Consider the following 20,320-nt stretch of genomic DNA (forward strand, 5'->3'; position numbering starts at 1 on the left):
ATCCCAGTTAACAATCTGGCACAAGTGGAATGTACCACATATAGTGCAAGGGGCCTACTCTTTCATATCTTCTTTCTTTGCAAATATCCTTCAGAAACATCCAAGAAAGTCATTGCATATACTCGTTGAGTGCAGCCATCCTGCAGCAGTACACATAAACCAGATAATCATAAACAGCTAGCTCTATCAGCAAAGGGATTTATGTTGCTGCCACAATGCACAAGATCACAAGTTCTCCTCTTGATCTATTCTTTAAACTTACTCTAGTCTTAGGTTAAAAAAAGAACGTTGTTATATTAGAGTATAACTTCAAAAACAAGCAGCAAATGGAAGTACTTTCTATACTTTTAGGTATTCCAAATATTTAAGTTTCACTCCTCAAACAATGTTTTGCTGGAGGAAGTGATGAAGGGAAGAGATTGGAAGTTTTAACCAAAAGCCAGGGTGTCACTGAGAATCTTAACAGTGACCTTGACAGACATTGGTTCAGACTAAAAGATTGTTATTCTGCTGCTTAATGTTGAGGAACTGTTTGAGCTATTTTTTTCCTTTCAAACCAAAAAAAAAACCCAGAAAATATTCACCCAAAAACCCTTCAAGACTCTGCACTTGCAGTTGAGCATAAGTTGCAATTTTTTTTTTAATGCCATGGTTTTAAAATTAGTTAAAGTCAGCATACATTAGCAATGCAATGTGTCTCTAAACTCTCAACCCACAGACACCTTCCTCCTGACACCCCAGTGTTAACAGGCATCAGTATGTTAGATCTTATTCCAGATTCATTCGCTGATCCCATTTGCTATGAGGATGAACACAGTCTTGAACCAGCAGGAAACAGAACAGGGACAAAATTAATCTGATGCAGATAATGAAAGCCTGATATTACTGCTTTCAGAACCATGATGCTCTCCCTCATCATGAAGCTATGGTATTAATAGGTGCTAGAGGCAAACAAAACAAAATATAAAGCATTTTGTTTTAAAAGCTCGAAAGTACTTTGAACTTAAAAGGCACCAACATGAAGAATCAATTAGTTAATTACTAATAAGAATTAATTATCTGGGTTTTAGAACATGCATCTGAAAAGAAGACATGATAAAATAAAAAACTCAGCTTCATTCCACTGCTTTTTTGCATGAACACAACTTTGATTACTTTCCGTTTTTCCCCAACACACATTGTTCATCTTTTCCTGTGTTGGAAAGCGCTTTTTTACACATCTGTACCAAGGTATACAAAGAGTATGTCTGTTAAGCAATGAACACAAATAGACCTACCTGGCTCAATAGCAGCAGATATGAAGGACTGAGCTTCCCTTACTCTCTTCATCACTTCTTCCAGTTCCTTGGCAGCAGCTTGCGGTGTCATTTCTGGAGGCTTCACTATTGCATTATTGGAGTGATTTATTCTAAATTAAGTAAAAACAAAACCTTTAACTCCCCAACACTTGAAAATAGAAAATGAGAAACAACTGAGAAAGGAGAACAATCCCACTTCCACATACGACTAAAAATCTCAAAAGTTCAGCAAAACTATGCATTTGTCCTAGCACTCCAAGTATCCAAAATGTCAAGATTAAATGTCTTTTACTCACTGTCATCCATGTTCTTCTCAGAAAAAGTTATGCTCAACCTTGAAACTGGTGTTTATAAAAGTGTTCCAGTTTGCTAACAATAGCTCTGTACACTGAAAATACTATCACACATCTGAGTCATCAATGGGTTAAGGATACAAAGAGATCTCTCATTAAATAGCCATACGGATAATTCAATTCTTACTTCAGTGGCCTGTCTCCAAACATAACTCCATTAAAGGCAAGAGCTCGAGGTACAGAATTTTGGTCTGCAAATTCCACAAAAGCAAATCGTGTTGGTTGCGTCTCATCACCTGCCATCCGCACAAATTTGACTTCTCCAACTTGCTTAAAGAATTCAAGCAGCTGATCTGCTGTTGTAGTCTAGAAAGAGTTGAAGAGCTTGGCTGAAGTACAATAGATAATGAAATCCACATATGCAATATATCAGGTAATCCAACAGCTATAGATTTTGGAAAGGTAGTGTTATACTTTAATACTAATCTAAAGAACATACTACACAAACTCTTGAGTATTACATCAAGGTTGAAACACTTGAACAGTATTTTGCAATTTTTAGGCAGTTCATTACAAATAAAATTAGAATAGAATAGACCAGACCAGGTTGGAAGATACCTTCAAGATCACCGCATCCAACCCATCAACCAATCCAACCCACCTAAACAATGGCACCAAGCACCACATCAACTCTCCTCCTGAACACCTCCAATGATGGTGACTCCACCACCTCCCTGGGCAGCCCATTCCAATGGGCAATCACTCTCTCTGTATAGAACTTCTTCCTAACATCCAGCTTAAACCTCCCCTGGCACAGCCTGAGACTGTGTCCTCTTGTTCTGGTACTGGCTGCCTGGGAGAAGAGACCAACATCCACCTGTCTACAACCTCTCTTCAAGTAGTTGTAGAGAGCAATAAGGTCACCCCTGAGTCTCCTCTTCTCCAGGCTAAGCAACCCCAGCTCCCTCAGTCTTTCCTCAGAGGGCTTGTGTTCCAAACCCCTCACAAGCTTCGTTGCCCTTCTCTGGACACACTCCAGCAAGTCAACATCCTTCCTAAACTGAGGGGCCCAGAACTGGACACAGGACTCAAGGTGTGGCCTAACCAGGGCAGTGTACAGGGGCAGAATGACCTCCCTGCTCCTGCTGGCCACACTGTTCCTGATGCAGGCCAGGATGCCATTGGCCCTCTTGGCTGCCTGGGCACACTGCAGGCTCATGTTCAGCCTACCATCAACCAGTACCCCCAGGTCCCTCTCTGCCTGGCTGCTCTCCAGCCACTCTGACCCCAGCCTCCAGCTCTGCATGGGGTTGCTGTGACCAATGTGCAGAACCCAGCACTTGGATGTGTTCAATCTCATGCCGTTGGACTCTGCCCATCTGTCCAGACTGTCGAGGTCCCTGTGCAGAGCCTCTCTACCCTCCAGCAGATCAACTCCTGCCCCCAGCTTGGTGTCATCTGCAAATTTACTGATGATGGACTCAATGCCCTCATCCAGATCATCAATAAAGATGTTAAAGAGCATGGGGCCCAGCACTGATCCTTGGGGCACACCACTAGTGACTGGCCTCCAGCTGGATGTGGCACCATTCACCACCACTCTCTGGGCTCGGCCCTCCAGCCAGTTCCTAACCCAATGCAGTGTGCTCCTGTCCAAGCCATAGGCTGACAGCTTGGCCAGGAGTTTGCCGTGGGGGATGGTGTCAAAGGCCTTGCTGAGGTCCAGGTAGACGACATCAACAGGCCCTTCCTAAATCCATGCTGACTGGGCCTGATCCCTTGGCCATCCTCTAAGTGCTGTGTGATTGCACTCAAGGGTTTTCCTTACACACCTATGTCTAAGCTATTGACTGCAAATTTTGACCAATTTTTAAAAAATTATGGTATTATAAGACTTGTCTTTTTTTTTTCCTATTAGCTTGTAGCTTTTTAAAAAATTTATCACAATTAACAGTAATTTTACACTCTAGTAGCTACTTCAGCAGTCAAAAAACCCCCAAATATCACCATCAGTCAAAAGTGAATTGTTTTTCAATTATATTTCATCAACTAATGAAAAAACAAGTTTCTAACAAACCTAACTTTCCTGTTACAGATACACGAAGGTATTTATGCTAATTGTGCAACTTCCACTAGAGCAGAGGATTCTACCTTAATTGCACTTTAGCAACTGCAGAGTACTGCGGGGGACCATTACCACAATCTCACAACTTCTAAGGCATTGCTCAGCTAACACAACCTAGCTAGGCATCTGATTAACACACACAATTGTAAATATTCTCCTTCAATTAAGATGCAGTGCAATTTCTCTGATATCCAGAGTCTGGTCTGACATGACTGACACAAGAGCAAAATTTGAAATATCACTAGAAACAAAAACTATATTTTTGTCTTGGATTCCTACTGCCATCAACTAATGAAAACTCTTTAACATGTGAGATTAGAATTCAAATGTTGCAATTCTACATTTTCTATTAGCATTCCCATTACACAAAAGAAGCCCTACCTGGGAATTCAGGTTTCCCACATAGACTGTTCTCCTGATTTCATCAATTTTGGATGGATCCACATTCCCCATAATTGGTGGCTGTGGTATTTCTCCCAGTGCTGTAATGTTAGGGTCCAGTGCTGCTGCTGGTATAGCCCCCAAAGTGCCAAGGGAAACACCAAGCTGGAAAACACAGAAACAGAATATGCTTTGCAACTAAACGCTGGTTGGAGATACTACACTTGTCAAGGTTTGCCTTGTGCATTTCCATAAAAACAAATCAATATAGGTAATATTGTAAAAATTAAGTCTGGAGAATTTTTTTTTTGAGAATTAAAATCTACTCACAAATAACTTTCTGTAGTTAAGATTTTCTGTGTGTTATCACTTAACATTTTATCAAGGACGTCTGTCAAAAACACAGCGCATCAATCAGAAAACATATAGGCTTGATTTCCTAATACTTAGGAGCCAATCAAATTGAGCAAGATACCTTCACACACTAGTAGTATTTTTTTTTTCCCCCAACAAGTATTGAGGAAGTGCTGAGCCCATGTCCAGCAAGGGAAGAAGGAAATTTGCAGTGCGCAGGGACAATTTGTATCTGTATATACATATCAATCCATCAAAGGGACAGAGAAGGTACCATTTGGACAAACATCACATAAGGAGTGATTAATTACACCTGAAATGTAAAGGATAAAGTTCTTTTCCTACAGACACTTTTTAGAGAATGAGAACAATACAGTTGTCGTTTTTGATACTGGGAACCTGAGGAAAGTTATAGAAAAATCTCAATCACTACTAACTTGGTCTGGCTTCAATTTTGCCTTTTCCATCCAAAAAGCAATTGCCTTTTCAGCAAACAAATTTTCTAAAAAGCATGCAAAATTCTCAACAAGCCACTAGCAATTATTTTTACAGAATGAAAAAAGGAAATTTTAACTTGAAATTTTCCCTGAATAGGCTGTTGCCTGCTGAGGGTTTACATCAAGAAAGGCTTACAGTGGCAAAAGGGAACTGCGCAAAATAGCATCAGCCAGCTCCTGTGGGTTTCTTGCAATGAAAACATGGTTATGCATACAGTCCTGTTCTTAAGACACCAAGTGAAAGCACCCCAATGCAGCACTTTAATATTCTGACGAACTGTGTAACTCTTTTAGCAACAAATTTTTAAGAGGTCCATAGCGCTGCCACTGGACTACATAATGGGTCTGTGGAAGGAAAACAACTAAAATGGACACAGCTGAAGTATTTAACCACTATTTTTCCAAATAGCTCCCAGATGACTGGAGATTGCAAATATGATGCCCATCTACACAAGGGGCAGGAAGGAGGACTTGGGGAAACTACAGACCTCGTAGTGTGACCATGGTGCCAAGGAAGGTCAAAGACCAGATCATTTCGAGTGCAGCATGTCCAGGGCAACCAGATGACCAGTCAGCATGGACTCTTGCAAGGGGGATCCTTGCAAGAGGGTATGACCTTCTATGACAAGGTCAGCCACTTAATGGATGAGGGAAGGGGTATAGATGATGTTTATCTGTACTATAGTAAAGCCCTGGACACTGACTCCCAGAGCATCCTCCAGGAGAAACTGCCTGCTCATGTCTTGAATTAGTGGGTGCTTCACTAGGTTAAAAACTAGCTGGATGGCTGGGCCCAAAGAGTGATGATGAGTTGAGTTAAACACAGTTGGCAGCCAGTCACAAGTGGTGTTCCCCAGGGCTTAGTACTGGGGCCAGCTCTCTCCAGTATCTTGATCAATGATCTGCATGAGGGGATTGAGCACACCCTCAGTAAATTTGTAGACAACTCTAAGCTGAGAGGGAGTGTCAATCAGCTTGAGGATAGGAAAGCTCTACACAAGAACCTGGACATGCTGGATCGATGGACCAAGGCTAACAGTATGAGGTTTAACAAGGCCAAGTGTCAGGCCCTGTACTTGGGTCACCACAACTCCATGCAATGCCACAGGCTTGGGGCAAAGTGGCTGGAAAGTTGTCTGGCAGAAAAAGACCTGAGAGTGCTGGTGGACAGCTGGCTGAACATGAACTAGCAGTGTGCCCAGGTGGCCAAGCAAGCCAAAAGCATCCTGGCCTGCATCAGGAATAATGTGACCAGAAGAAAGTAAGTGATCATGTCCTTGTACTCAGAAATGGTGAGGCCACATCACAAATACTGTGTTTGGTTTTGGGACGCTCACAAAGGCATTGAGTTGCTTGAGCACATCCAGAGAAGGGCAACAGAACTGCTCAATGGTCTACACAACAAGTCTTATGAGAAGGAGTGGAGGGATCTGGGATTGTTTAATCTGAAGAAGAGGAAGCTGAGGGGAGACCTCACTGAGGTGGGTGTTGGTATCTTCTCTCTAGTCTCAGGTGACAACAAATTACCTGAAATCCAGCTGGGGGTATATTAGAAAAATTTAGAATTTTAGAATATTGGAAAAATTTCTTTAAGGAAAGAGGTCTCAGGCATCACAATAGGCTGCTGAGGGAGGTGGTGTTATGACCTTTCACAAAAGCGTTCAAGAAACATGTGGACATGGCACTTCAGGACCTGGTTTAATGACAATTGCTTAAGGACCATCTTAGGTTGATTGTTGGACTTGCTGACCTTAGAGGTCTTTTCCAACCTAAAAAATTCTTTGATTCTATGAAATAATGATCTGAAAGAAAAATCCAGGAAAGGTAGTGCATGGATGTCCTGTGACCTACCCTCAAGAAGAACCACAGATGAAAATGTCACTGAGCTAGCTAGTATACGTGAGGAAAACATCCAAAGATCTGATGGCTGTTGTTCTCTGAACACAAAAAAGCCCACTGAGCATAGAGGGAAACAGGTATCAAACAGCTATTGAGTTTTACTCACTGTAGTCAAAGGGGTTGGCGTAGGTATAGGAAGTAACCCTGCACCAGGCATCAGGCTTGTCATAGTAGGAGCAGGAGCCAATAGAGAAAGGGCTTTGGCTTCATCTGGAATTTTACCTGAAGAAGCAAATGAAAGCATTACACAGAGTTGGAACGCTATACAGATGTTACTCTTTCTATGATTTTACAATTACCCTTGCATTTAAAAATGTAGTAAGTAATAATGAATCTATCTACCAGATCCTTACAAAGAAACAAATAAGAACTTAAGTTTTCCCTTTTACCCTGCTCTACTAGGAAAAACAAATGTGAGCAAAACGTCAAAGACTAGCAATCTCATTACTGGATTATTATTTTAAAAACTGAATAATGTATACAATTATGTAACACTTTGAGCTATGGGTCACCTGTACTGGAAACTTAATGTTCATGAACCAAACGATATCAAGCATGGACGCTTTCCCAGGGCGATGTTTTCGCGGTGATCGAAAGTTGTTTTACACATGACAACCGTTCGTGTTGGCTGCATCACTAATAGCACACAGAACATCAGATACAGAAAAGAAGAACATTTTTTAAAGTTTAATCCCCAGAAACGGCAAATAACCAAATCAGTAAAAAAAAAAAAAAAAAAAAAAAAAAAGAGAGAGAGAGAGAGAGAGAGAGACGCAAAAAACCCAAAGTATGTGCTAACTGAAATTCTGTGTCTTAAAAACTTCTTCTGGTGCTACCTACTTTGAATGTAAAAATTAGTAAAATAAAACAAAACCTACTGAACTACTGTGACTCCACATAACACATACTGTAAGTGAAGCTGAAGGTTAAGGATAGGCAGAAAAGAATTAAGATTTGTAATGTCTTGCATTCCATGTCTCCTCAATTAATCTGAAATCTTTGATAAATCAGCTTTGAATCTACTGATATTGAAGAAAGTAGTAACTGATCAGCTAAGCAAGCTGTATTCTCCTAAAATATGAGATTCCTACTATTTCAACAAGATTATACTCCCTGCCATGCTACAAATTTAATACTTAATCTGAATTAAACTGACATTTCAGTCAACATTAGTTAAAATCAGATTGCTAGAAGATCCCCCTAAAAACCTAAGGAATTAATAGCTGTATGTTCATTATTACAATTAAATATGCATATTAAATTTGAAATGCAAAGGGATTTGAACGGGTACAAACATAACACTGAACTGAAACACTGGAGAAAGAACCTCTAATTGCTAGGCACTTGTGATCTATTCAAATTTACTGACATAACAGTATATATGATATCCATCTGAGCCCTTTGGTATTACCTCATGCGCTTTATTTAAGTTAAAGCTTTCATCTAAACAAGCATACTAAAATCAGGGTCTGAAAAACACTATGCTAGTAGCTTTTACTGCTTTGGTTCAAACAGTTTGATATGACTAAAGTACACATCTAAATGAAACTTGATTTGTATGTTGCATGGGTGGAAGAGAAAAGACAAAACAACAGTACCCATTTTTTTCCACATGCTTCCTATTTACATTTATTTTGTTTATGTTAAATTTTGAGGCACTTTGCTCCTTAACATGTAACAAACCTCTTGATTTTGCTATCTAAAGGAGAAAAATAGGAAAATTATTAGCACTTAAGAATTAACTGTGCAATAATGACTTCCGTGGCTTTAAAAAAACATGCATGAATCTAAGTCATTATCACAATGTTCAGCACTCTTTACCAATTTCATGTGAAGTCAGGCATGCAATGAGGGGTGTACCTGATTACCTGACGGCTCATGAGTATCAGGAACTGTGCTGCATATCTGCCTAATATGTAGCTAACTAAAGGGCTTTCAAATATGCAGTTCCAGCAGCTGTGCATGCAAATTAAGCATAGAATTATGTACCACTTCTTCTGAAAATAGAAATACCTAAATAATTGATGATCCAGACCTTATCCTGAACAGCTAGCATCTTGCAATTAACTGGATACACATGCAGTATTCTAGAGCATCAATGGATGGGGCTTAATGGCAGAAATGGCTCCTAAAAAGGTGTGTGCATATTCTGGTTTAGATCCTTGGTCAGTAATGTACATAAGTATACGCCTAATTTAAGCATGCACTTACATACAGCAAATTCAATACACACTTAACCAGATTAACTTAAAAGATGTTTTGGCATTTAGCCCTTTCAAATAAGAACTGAGTTAGACACATAACTACATAGACAATGAGTCAAGAAAAGTACTTAAATACAAGCCTGTAAGTATGTGGGCCACCTTACTGAAATAATAGGAATTATTCTTTTGCTGAAGTGTTTCTCAAGGAAACCACTGAACAATTTTGGTTAAGTGCACCATTACAGCAGTTCAAAGAACGAATGACATGCATATCTAAACAGTCACGTTAGCAGCATTATTTTCAGAACACTCTGGTCCTTTAAAAATGTAATGTATTATTTTAAATACAAGATCTAGCTGGTCAATTTAATGCCACAAGAATGAGAAGGGGTCTCTCCTTACAGAGAAGCCTGAAAGTCTGCCACCACATTCAAGCCTATTCTCCATTTTTTTAAGCCCAGGTCAAACTTTTAAAACAGCTGTATAGAAAATTAACCCGGAAGAAACATAAAACCTATGTATCATGCAAATTTACTTCCCTGTTCTTTAGGCAGATTTGGAAAAAGTACATGAAGCTAAATAACCTCCTAATTTTTTGGAGTTTATCTCCACTGATTTACTTATAAAAGGGAGACAAGCCCACAAAGCAAAAAACAAGGAATGAAAAAACCTCATGTGGGTTATGACATAAATTACACTTCAGTTCAACTGTTTCATTTCCTAAACTCACAGTATTTAAAAGCTGAATGGAAATGAGGTAGATATTTATTTTCTAATGAGGGAAACAGACAATCAACATGCCACATCTACACCACATACTTAGAAAGATTTCTTAGAAGCTCTTGTGCTTAGTAAATTACAGATTCTGTGATCATCCATTTATTGATTCTTCACTTGGCAAAGGAATCTGGAAACAGATGTAGATTACCTTTGCACTGCCTAGAGACACTTTCTGCCCCTTAAGGAAATGTACAGTTGTCCTAAATATCCATCCTGATTGCTACTTTCTAAAGTGCTAAAGTACTTTCTTCTAAAGTGCTTAAGAACACTAGTGAAAATAGTCCATAACAGAATCCATTTTGTGAAAAGCTGAAGTACCTTCATTAAGCAAGCACTAATCACTGTATTTTTCTCCCTCTCAAAGTGCTCAAGGAAAGTATTTCCTGCTCTTTATACTGAAATTATATGGTTAATCCTTGTCCCCACAACCCACTTCAGCAGTAAGTAAATTTCCTGGTTTAAAGTAGTTTTATTTAGAGTACATGTGAACTGTTAAGTAAAGGAATCGTTATTTTTCTGTTTTAAAATCTGTGGAAAATGTACGCTTACAGACAGTTTCTGTGTGATCCAATTTGTGTTTCTTATTGGATTTAGCAGCAATGATTAAAGAGATTACACCTACTGGCAATTATCTCAACTCATGATCTCAACACAGATCACAAAGTAAAGCTCTTCCTAGCTGTAATTCATAGCCTGGTGCATTACCACAGTGAAATCAATTGATTCCAATGCAGTTGTCTGGGAACAGCAATGTCTGAGGACCAGACATCACCTGGCATCATGGCATCTGTTTCTCAAGAAGTAAGAATATCATTTGTAGATGAACTTCCTCAATCACTCCAGCATGAACTGCCAGGGCTACTGAGATTGTGAGATGACACAGAAGACACCTTCTGGGCTTTTTTTAAAACCCTCTTCTTGAAATAACTGACACTGGAGTACGTCAAAGTGCAATATACACATACACACACATACGCACACAGAACTGATTCAATCTCCCCACAAATAACAGGGTTAAAAGACAACGCACCTCACATAACACATTCCAACCAAAACTTCAGGCTGCATTTGTACTTATGAGTGGTAAACAGTTTTTTCTGTAAATTACAACAATAGGATGAAATCTTACTGCCATGGACCTCACTGGAGCAAGGTTTCACCAGAAACTATCAAACATGTCATGATATCCAATATTCATGAAATTTCTAGTTCATTATTATTTTAAACTCCTCATATTAGATATAAATAGTAAGACTTCTTTTAACCAGACCATGCAACCTAAAATAAAACTACTCTGCTAAAGAGGGAAAATAGCAGAGAAAGATTATGAAAGATTGTGACCTTACTGCCCAAAATTAATTTCCCCAGAAGAGGTTTGATTGTCCTTTTCCAAAATAAACTCATACAGCATAAGAATTTACCTTAAAACTGGTATATTTTTCACTGCCTACCTTCTGTCATAATGTACTTATATGCTGAATTTAGATTAAATGCATTCCAAATCAAATTTCTCTGCAAATTAATCATATTATAAATTCTGTATATACCATCCACCATTCATAAGCAGCTTCAGGTTAACTTCAAAATGAAACACTGTGAACCCTTTACAAAACACCATTTTTACAGAACTGAAGTACCAGTTCACAAGTACAAGGGAAAGAGATTTAACAGAACAAAACAAAAAAAGGGACAAAATAAAATAAAAAGAAACAAAGGAAAGAAAGCAAAATAAAATAAAAACAGAGACAGGGCGTCCATCTTCAGCAGGCCAGACTTCGATCTCATTTCCCCCATGAAGGTTTCACTTGGCGGCAGGTTTAGTGGCATGGCAAACAATGCCTAACTCAGGCAAGTGTAACAGGTCTGCCTTGGCCAGTCTAGTCATCTAATAATGCACAAATATCACACAGAGAAAACATACAAAACCAAATTAATAGTCAAAATCCATCTACCAGATAATGTGGACATAAAATTTAGAATGATTAGGGTGGCATCTTTATTTCAACCTTTGTGTTTCAAAGTATAACATTTAAAGAAAAACCTACCCATACACACACAAAAGAAAGTTGCATTTTGACACCTTAATAACATTACTTCATTTACATTTTTGTTAAACTGTTTATTAAATGTTACAAAATTAAGACTATTTTCATTGTGTAGTGATTCCCTCCTAATACTCCCTTGATTTACCATTGTTCAAATGCACTCCAAATTTCAATTTTCCTCTGCTTTTTAAACAAAGTTTTCAGAATTCCATTTTACCATTCCTCTGTGTTCAATTCGGCGCATAAAGTGTTTTATTACTGGCACCATCGGCCAAGGATATAATTTTACCCTCTGGTAGAGTATAGCCATCAGTACTTTCAAAGTCATACATTCCACTGATTTCATTACCAATGCATCATACAGTATATAGTGAATCAAAAAATGTTTCACTGTGGTCTCCAAAGTCATAGTTATTCCACACAATAAATTCCTCAGAAAGTTAAACCTACATAAATTCATACATTTATAAATTTGAATTAGTGACTGTTAAGAGTTACATGAAAAGAGCATTCTAACGTTAATGAAAAAATTGACGTCACAACTCAATCACTTGTTCACCAAATTATAAATAAACCTCTGTGGAGTCTAGAATGATATTGAATAGTGACACTTTTCTGTAATATGTTCTCAGAAACATTTAATAAGCCAGCTACAAATGGAGCTGGAACAAGATGCGTCTAACTTCGATTTTATTCTCCTTCCATTCACTGTCCACCATCAAAAGACACATGAAAACAGATTTTACCTGCCTGTTGCCACATCATGTCAGGCAGTGACCTCACCATAAGAAAAACACTTGCAAGTGTTGTTCATTCATTAGGCAACAGTCTTCCCTTTCTGGCAATACTGAACCAGTGTTAAGGTATTTTCAATGAAATGTAAAACTAAGGTCCTGAATAATTTGCAGTACATGTTCAGGGGGGATTTTTCAGTAAGGACTGTGGTCCCACTAGCCTCTGCAGCATTTCAAGAGGATACAGCAGCATCCTCTTTGTGGTTTTAAGAACAAGTACAAAAAAATAAACCAAAAAAGCTACCAAAACAAAGCGCAAAAGCCACAAAAAATCTAGGCTTCACAAAAACAAACACGTGCCATAAGTCCCTATTCTAAAGACTACATGAATAGGCAGAATATTGTAGGGCAACATAAGCTTCCAGTGAAAATACTTATAGAGCCTTTGACATTTTAGAGACTTGCTAGAGTCTGCCCCAGACCATTATTACAGCAGCAGCCTCATATGATCCAGATCATGACGTGGCAAACAAGCCAAAAAACGGTACTGTGGAACCACTGTTAAACTTCAAGAACTCAACAGCACATTTTGAACCAAAATCCAACTCTTCAGTTAGAAAAATTATATTAATAGGAAGTATTTCTGGACTCGCTGCAGTTTATTGTTCATTTATTTTAAGAATTATTTTTCATAGCAAAACAGTTACCACATTCAGAGTGAAGTTAGATTTACTCAATCTGCATGTTTCCAATCCAAAAGAGCAAAACATACAGAAACATATAGGCAGATTCTCAATTTCACAATGATCCCAATGAAGTCAATGGGGCCCTGCCTAACTCCAGTGACACACTACCAAACATTGTATGACTGTATTCAGGAATATTATACTAACATTATGAACCTCCTTGTATTCAACACATCTGTAAAAAATATGGCCTCAAAGGTAGTTATAGGAACACTTGTAAATTTAGTATTCAACAAACATTTCATTAAAAATAGTTTGTGCTGGAAGCATTCTGTACAGACTACTACATTTTTAAAGAGGTATCTAAAACAAAAAAGGAGTACCAGTACACATAAGAAAGCCTTTTTATGTCATACAAAGTAGTAATTTCCACAGGAACAAGAATGGAAAATTGACCTTTTTTTTTCATTAAGCTATCAGGTAAACAGGTATACTCAAGCACTAATTATCACCATAAACACTGAATATTTTTTATCAAGGGAATATAAAATGGCCAAATGTATATATCACATATGCAAGCAAAACTGGATTCAGTTTAAAAAAACTTTGAAAAACAATCAGTATCTGAACGAAAAAAAAATCCCCAAACCAGGAAAAAACCACCACACCAAAGGTGATACATTAAGATCCAAACAGCAGTGTTATCAGCACCAGGAAATGGCTTGATCCTTTCAGTGCTCCATTGACTTCAGTGAGAATTCCATGTGAGAATAAGCCTGCCAATGCAACTGTACTGAAGGGAATTATTTTACCTTCTTTTCTTTCAAAATATATAGCAACTATGGAAAATTGAATTATCCTAATTTGAACCAACTTTTTTTCTAATGATGAATTTCAATTAAACCCATAAAATTCATATTATTTCCTTTCAATTTTCAATAGTTTCAAGATTTGGGGTTTCATGCTTCTTTGTTTTTTCAAAAAGCAGTAAAATAAAGTAACAATAGAGCACTGCCTCCTTACATAGAAAGCTTAAAACAAGCAGACATGACAAAGATCAGTATTACAAAAGAATATCTAAAATACCAACCTTCTGCACAGGGCACAACTATCAAAGCTCTGTCAATAAAAACCGTGTTAGTTAGATGCTGGGCCACACCAACACTCGATGCTTCACGGAACTTAATATAACATACTTTGGAGGAAAAAGCAAGAGGTGCGTTGCTGCAAGATAAAAGGGGGATGGGGGGGGAAAATCAATTAATTACAATTAATTATGACCAATCACATAATTAAATAGTTCTGTGCATTTGAAATTATTACTCCTTATCAAAATAGATTTTAGACTTCCTGGAAGTTAGCCAGAAGACAAGGGTATAGAAATGTATTGATTTGCCTATTTACTACATCACCGAAAACAGCATAGCATAGCACCTTCTCTTTTTTAATGGGGAGGCCAAAAGTCCCAATTAACAAGGTTCATTTTCTTTCATAGTACTGCTAAACAGTATAGTCCTGTACAGTCCAAACTACTACTGTAAGCAGCATATTTACTTGAAACATTTGTCAAGTAACTAACTTATACTTTGTCTTTTTTTTTCCCCCCCTCCAAATAATTCTTATTTAGGGAAGTTAAACGACAAACACAGTCATTTTTCAGCAGGTCCTTCAGATTTCAGCCCACAATAACAGATACTCTTTATGTCTTCACAAAAAGCCATTTCATTAATTCTTAAGATAAAAGCAGTTCTTGAGACTTCTTTCAAATGCTAGGTCTTAGTTCACTAGTTTAACAAAAATCCTTTTTATTATCCACCTTAACTTGGCATTGTGTAGTACACGGTAACATCAAAGGAGATAGAAAGAATTCACTATTCAACTAGAAGGAAGAAAATTTTTAATTTGCTTTTCCATTAGAAAGTATACTGACAGATGTCAGAAAGTACAACATGTAAAAATTGTAGCCTAGATCAAAACCAACTAAGGTTTTAAAAAATGTATTCCCCTAGTCAAAGCCTGCAATCTTTATATGAAAAAAAGCACATCTGAAATCTTCAGAGATAAATCAAAAGGATATTGCTGGAACATCAGCCATTTCCATACGAAAAGACCATCTGTCTTCTAGCAAAGCAGTAACTCATGGAAAATAAGCTGCATAAACTGTTTCATCCCAAGCCTCCTGCAGCTAATTCTAAACCTTCTGGAAGTCCCAGAAGTAGTTTTAGTTTAGCCCAACCCACCTTGTAGCCCCTCGAATTCCAAAGCTGTTCTATGGAATTAAGCTTTAGTATTTAAATAAAATCTCAGAAGTTTTAGGCACATTATTTCAACATATTATTTGCCTAAATGAAGCAGTAACAGTATGAGGCAGGTTGCCTAGTATGTTTCTGGTTGCTGGAAAGGCAACATCTAGATAAAAGACCTGGAGAGCCAGCCAACTTCAGAAGATCCAAAAGATCTAAAACTCTAAAAAGTTTCACAGTGATTTAGTCCATTCCTTTCACGAAGTGAGCCCCTAAACTTTCCCAACAGGCCTCCTAAGTCTTTTCCCATTTCTTCTGATAAGCTTTTCTGAGATGCAGTTGAGGTGGTCTTCTGCCTAGGGTTATAAAGTACCAATGCAAAAAAACAACTACATCATCTCTTATTCAAGGTTATTCTAATCTAGTTTCTTTAGGAAAGCAAGAAAACTCAAAGGAAATAAATATCTGAATTGTATTCTGACATTTCTGCTTTCCTTGACACAGATGCAGTAACATCCATCAGGGTGGTGTAGATGACAAAAATTAATAGTTTATTAAAATTAGATGCTATGAAGTATCTGTGCAGATCATGTATAAATAAGGCTGTGTGTGCCTCAGAGGCCTCATCTATACTGCAGTCACTGCAGGATATAACCACATGGAAGAAACACTTGTGTTACAGCCTTCAGGACCACTCCAGACCATCCAGAACCCAGCAGTTTGGAGACAGACTGTGCTTTCAAACAACTCATTCTGCAAAAATCCTTTGAAGGCTTGTCTACAAATGAAACTCTATGAAACAGACAACTGGGTGACAAGCCTAACACAAAAGCACAACTGGGACTAAAAATCCAGTTACAGACATCACTACTAATCATCCTAGTAAACTGAAAACTAAGTCTAAACTGTATGAGCAGCTGACATACTGGAGTATATACTCAAGGCAAAAGACCTCTCACACCCTGCAAACCAGCTTCAGATTTCAACTGTACTGCAAACTGAAAGTAATCTATAAAAGCTAGTCTCAGTCTTGTTCAGAACTGTGAAAAAAAGAACACAGAGAAAAAGAACTCACAGAAGCCAATTTAAACAGACAACAGAAAGTCACCAAATTAATGTTTTCTGGAACAAAACGTTTTGTAAATTAGAACTTTAGGCTAGTAAAAGCAACACGACACAGACAAAAGTTTGAAGGAATATTCTACAGAGCAGGGAACGCAGTATACCCTCTCATCCTCTTGCGTATTGAGATGTCAGCATCATCATGCAAGTGTGGTTTTCTTGAGACCTTTTTGTACATTTGGACTAGCAGGAGGCCTACTTCTTACCTCCTTAATGGCCTCTGTCTATTCCCACTTGAAAAAAAATCAGTAAGTACTGAAGGTTTTGCAAAGAATAATCTAATGAGCCCTTGTTAAACAGTGACAAAAATTTTCCACTCCCAACTTAGGAATTCAAATCTATAACCAAATCAGGACCACATGCAAGTATTCAAATCTTTTTTTTTCCCTCTATGTGACAAAACACCACTGCAGCTGACAGCAAAGCTCCACTAATGGCCACCTTCTACACAGAAGGCTCTGTGTAAAAGGCCCTGATGCAGTAAAACTCTTCATAAAGAAATCAATTCTCCTATGCAGGCTTTCTAAATGAAATACTATTTTCTGTTCTTGTTGACTTTTTCACCCTAATTTTCCAAGCTAAGTTCATATTTATCTAGAACTTTTCTTCACAATATTTAAGTCTTAAGCTTCAGGAACTCATTTAGTAAAATTGGGAATCTGTGTTTCAGTTTCCCTGCTTTTCAGAAAATATAAGTGGTAAGGAAAATACCATATATACAAGTAAATGAATGATCCAAGTAACACAAGAAATCGTATTTTCTGATTTTACAATCATCCCCTATTTTCACTTCTAGCATCCCTCACATATAGTTTGTTTGAAATTTAAGAAGAGAATTCTTAAAGGGTCTCTTAACATCCTATCAAGGTTAAAGCACTGCTTATGGGACAGGGAAGCAGAGTTGAATTTAGTAATGAAGTAGAATAAAAGAGACCTTTGATCACTGAAAGCCACCTATGGCAGTCTTTAGGAGACAAGTCCTATGAAGAAAGGGATAAAAATGTCTCATCAAGCCTAAATTTCCCGTGCAAATTTGTGACAACAGTCACCAAATAAGATTAAGCAAATACAGCAAACAAATGCAGCATAATACAAGAGAAACTCCACTGGTCTTTAAGATTTGATAATTGCATACAAATTCAGAGTGACATGAAGAGATCAGTCAAAACCTAATAGCCAGTAGCTATTAAGCCAGGTATTGCCTCTATGTCAGACGTGAAGGGGTAGCCCTCCCAGTTCGCATAATCAAAGATGGTTTCCACATACTATATATACATTTACAGTAAAACATGTTCATTACATTTCTGGGAAACTGTTTATATATGCATGGAATCATTTAAATAGATAAAGTCTTTTTACTTCTCGGTCTCTGCTGTCATTTTCTGACCTTTCTACTATATTACAGTTTCTTACTGATGCTCAGGCCATCATTTCAGTGTGTGAAGCTATCACTTTAGCTCCCCCACAGCTTCAGCCGTTGTTACGCAGCTGTGTCTTACCTTCTTCACTCTAGCCAGCTCAAAGCCATACAATTACTTATGACTAGAAGCTAATCTCTCTTAGCTACTGGGAAAGTTTTTAACTGCAAAAAACCCAATTAGTTAGCCTCCCTGCTTCAAGAGTAAAGTGACTGGATTATAAAACTCCAACAAAAATGAACCCTTTCCCACTTCCATAGAATTTACACTTGCATCAATTTTTGACTTAAAAGGTTGAAATCCTTCTAGAAACAACAGTATAAAATTGCACAATAGTTTCCTTGTAAGAAAATACAGAAATAAAACAGGCACCAGTAACATAGATCCTTGACCCGCTAAAAGCTAATATTTTTTTTTCAGTTAAAATAAATACTGCTTTGAGTGCCAATAAAGCCTCATTGATAAGAAGCTAAAATGAAAACTTTCTCAAGGCCACGGCCCTCAATACTGAATCTGAAGGTGGACTACTTGCAGTTCACATAGGCCCCTTAGGAATGCAATAGCAATAATAAAGTCACATTTACTGCCCTTAAGTGTAAAAGCCTCTAACACACAAGACAGAAACTTTCCCACAGCGCACTAGTCTTTCTGGAATATGGCAGGTAAGAAATCCATCGTTCCAAAAGGGATGTCTGATTAACAAGGACTGAAGAAACCGTAGGGCTTTGATCAATTAGATAAAACATTAGCCGAAAAAGTATCAGAAAAATACATTCATTTCATAATTCCTCCCAGTCAATCTGAGATATAAAATATCAGATTCAGTGCCGCCACCCGCCACCGTGAGGCCGCAACCCTGGCCGCCACGACAGAAGACAAAAGCAGCCGCAGAGATACCGCGACAACGCTCCTTCCCCGCCTGTGGCCGCCATCTTAGGTACGGGCGAAGCTCCTTTCCCCTACCTCTCCTGCCATACAAAGAAGTGGGGCCACGTGATGGGCTCCCTATGCCGGAGGCTCTGGTGCCCACACTCAAGATGGTACTCAGGGCCTGCTCCTTTTTACCTTCCCTTCACCCTCCTGATCCCTCTAGATCTCTTTCTCCTCCCAGATCTCTATGGCTTCCGAGGCCGGTGCTGACCCTACTTACTCCGGGGGATAGAGACGTAACTCTTCAATGTCTCCCAAGAAGCCGAAGAGGGTTCGCATCTGCTCACTGGTCACTGCAGAGGAGAGATTCGTGACCTGGATGACAGACGTGGGGCCCAAAGGGAAGCCCAACGGCACCCCGATCCCTCCGCTGTTCATCATGGCGAAGCCTGGAAGACCGCTCGGCTCGCGATGGTGCCACACACAGCCGGAGAGGCGGACCTGACCACAGAGAAGAGCGCCGCGCCTGCCAGAGCGTCCTAGCGTACGGACGCTCTAGCGGCGAGAACGACTGCTTCCTGGAGGAGTTTCAGCGCGGACAGCCTTTCCCCACCTACCGGCGGAGACTCCCCAGAGAGCGGGTGGCCGCACTCCGTGGAGGCTGACCTCTGGCGGTCGCAGTCCCTAGCTCAGCAAGGAAAAGAAAAGCCTTGATTCCTAATGAGCCGCCCAAGTCGCCGCTGCCTGGGCGGACGCACAGCGAGGCCTCCTCGGCTCCGCCTATATGGAGGCGCGGGGCCGCATGCGCAGCCCGGGGCTAGGAGCTGCGGGGCCCACTGTCGCCTGGTGTTGCGCACGCAGCCTGGCTGCTGCGCGGCAGCCGCCGCCGGGCGGGCTGGGGGAGGGGGCCGGTGTGGGCGCCTCTGACTGAGGCCGCGCAAATGTGGCTCCAGCGCCTCAGAAAGCGCTTTCATTCTCCTTGAGCAAAGCGAAGGGGTTCTCGGTTTAAACACGGAGTCTGGGTAAAAAAAAATATGGCTCCAAGAGGGCAGGGTGGGGTCCATTAATTGATTTGCTTTGCCGACAACTTAAAATATTCCCATTTAAATGCTCTTTTAGTAGTCAGGGTTAGTAAGACGTAGTTTAATTACCCTAGGGAGGAAATAAACGCTTGAAAACACTGTAACTGCATTTAAAGATGATTGTAATGGAGTAAGTTCTTAATGGTTTTGTTAGTAACTTGGCTGGGGAAATATCCCCATTAAATTGATTATACCTGGAGTTACAGTTAAAAGGTGACTGGAGACAATGAGGCTGAAGGCTATGCATTTGGGTGATGGCTATTAAGGGTTTAACTGCAGTCTTTCTTGG

At 39.2% G+C, this 20,320-nt stretch overlaps 1 protein-coding gene across 4 annotated transcripts in view; it reads right to left on the bottom strand.

Annotated features, from left to right (window-relative positions):
- The window catches only part of SREK1 (splicing regulatory glutamic acid and lysine rich protein 1), a 29,543-nt gene extending 9,968 nt beyond the window's left edge, over window positions 1–19,575 (bottom strand). The window contains exons 1-7 of one of the 4 annotated variants that reach the window (XM_054178935.1): window positions 14,387–14,497; window positions 10,862–11,716; window positions 7,360–7,483; window positions 6,954–7,069; window positions 4,098–4,262; window positions 1,779–1,957; window positions 1,278–1,408 (exon numbers count right to left, since the gene is read on the bottom strand). In XM_054178935.1, the coding sequence (XP_054034910.1) occupies window positions 1,278–1,408; window positions 1,779–1,957; window positions 4,098–4,262; window positions 6,954–7,016 (538 nt within the window). In that variant the 5' untranslated portion in view covers window positions 7,017–7,069; window positions 7,360–7,483; window positions 10,862–11,716; window positions 14,387–14,497. Of the gene's footprint in view, window positions 1–1,277; window positions 1,409–1,778; window positions 1,958–4,097; window positions 4,263–6,953; window positions 7,070–7,359; window positions 7,484–10,861; window positions 11,717–14,386; window positions 14,521–19,229 lie in introns of those variants that run through there. The other 3 variants (XM_054178933.1, XM_054178936.1, XM_054178934.1) reach the window with 3 other exon arrangements.
- Window positions 19,576–20,320: the final 745 nt, after the last annotated feature.

Source organism: Dryobates pubescens, chromosome Z (genome assembly GCF_014839835.1).
Source record: "Dryobates pubescens isolate bDryPub1 chromosome Z, bDryPub1.pri, whole genome shotgun sequence".
NCBI classification, from domain to species: Eukaryota; Metazoa; Chordata; class Aves; order Piciformes; family Picidae; genus Dryobates; species Dryobates pubescens.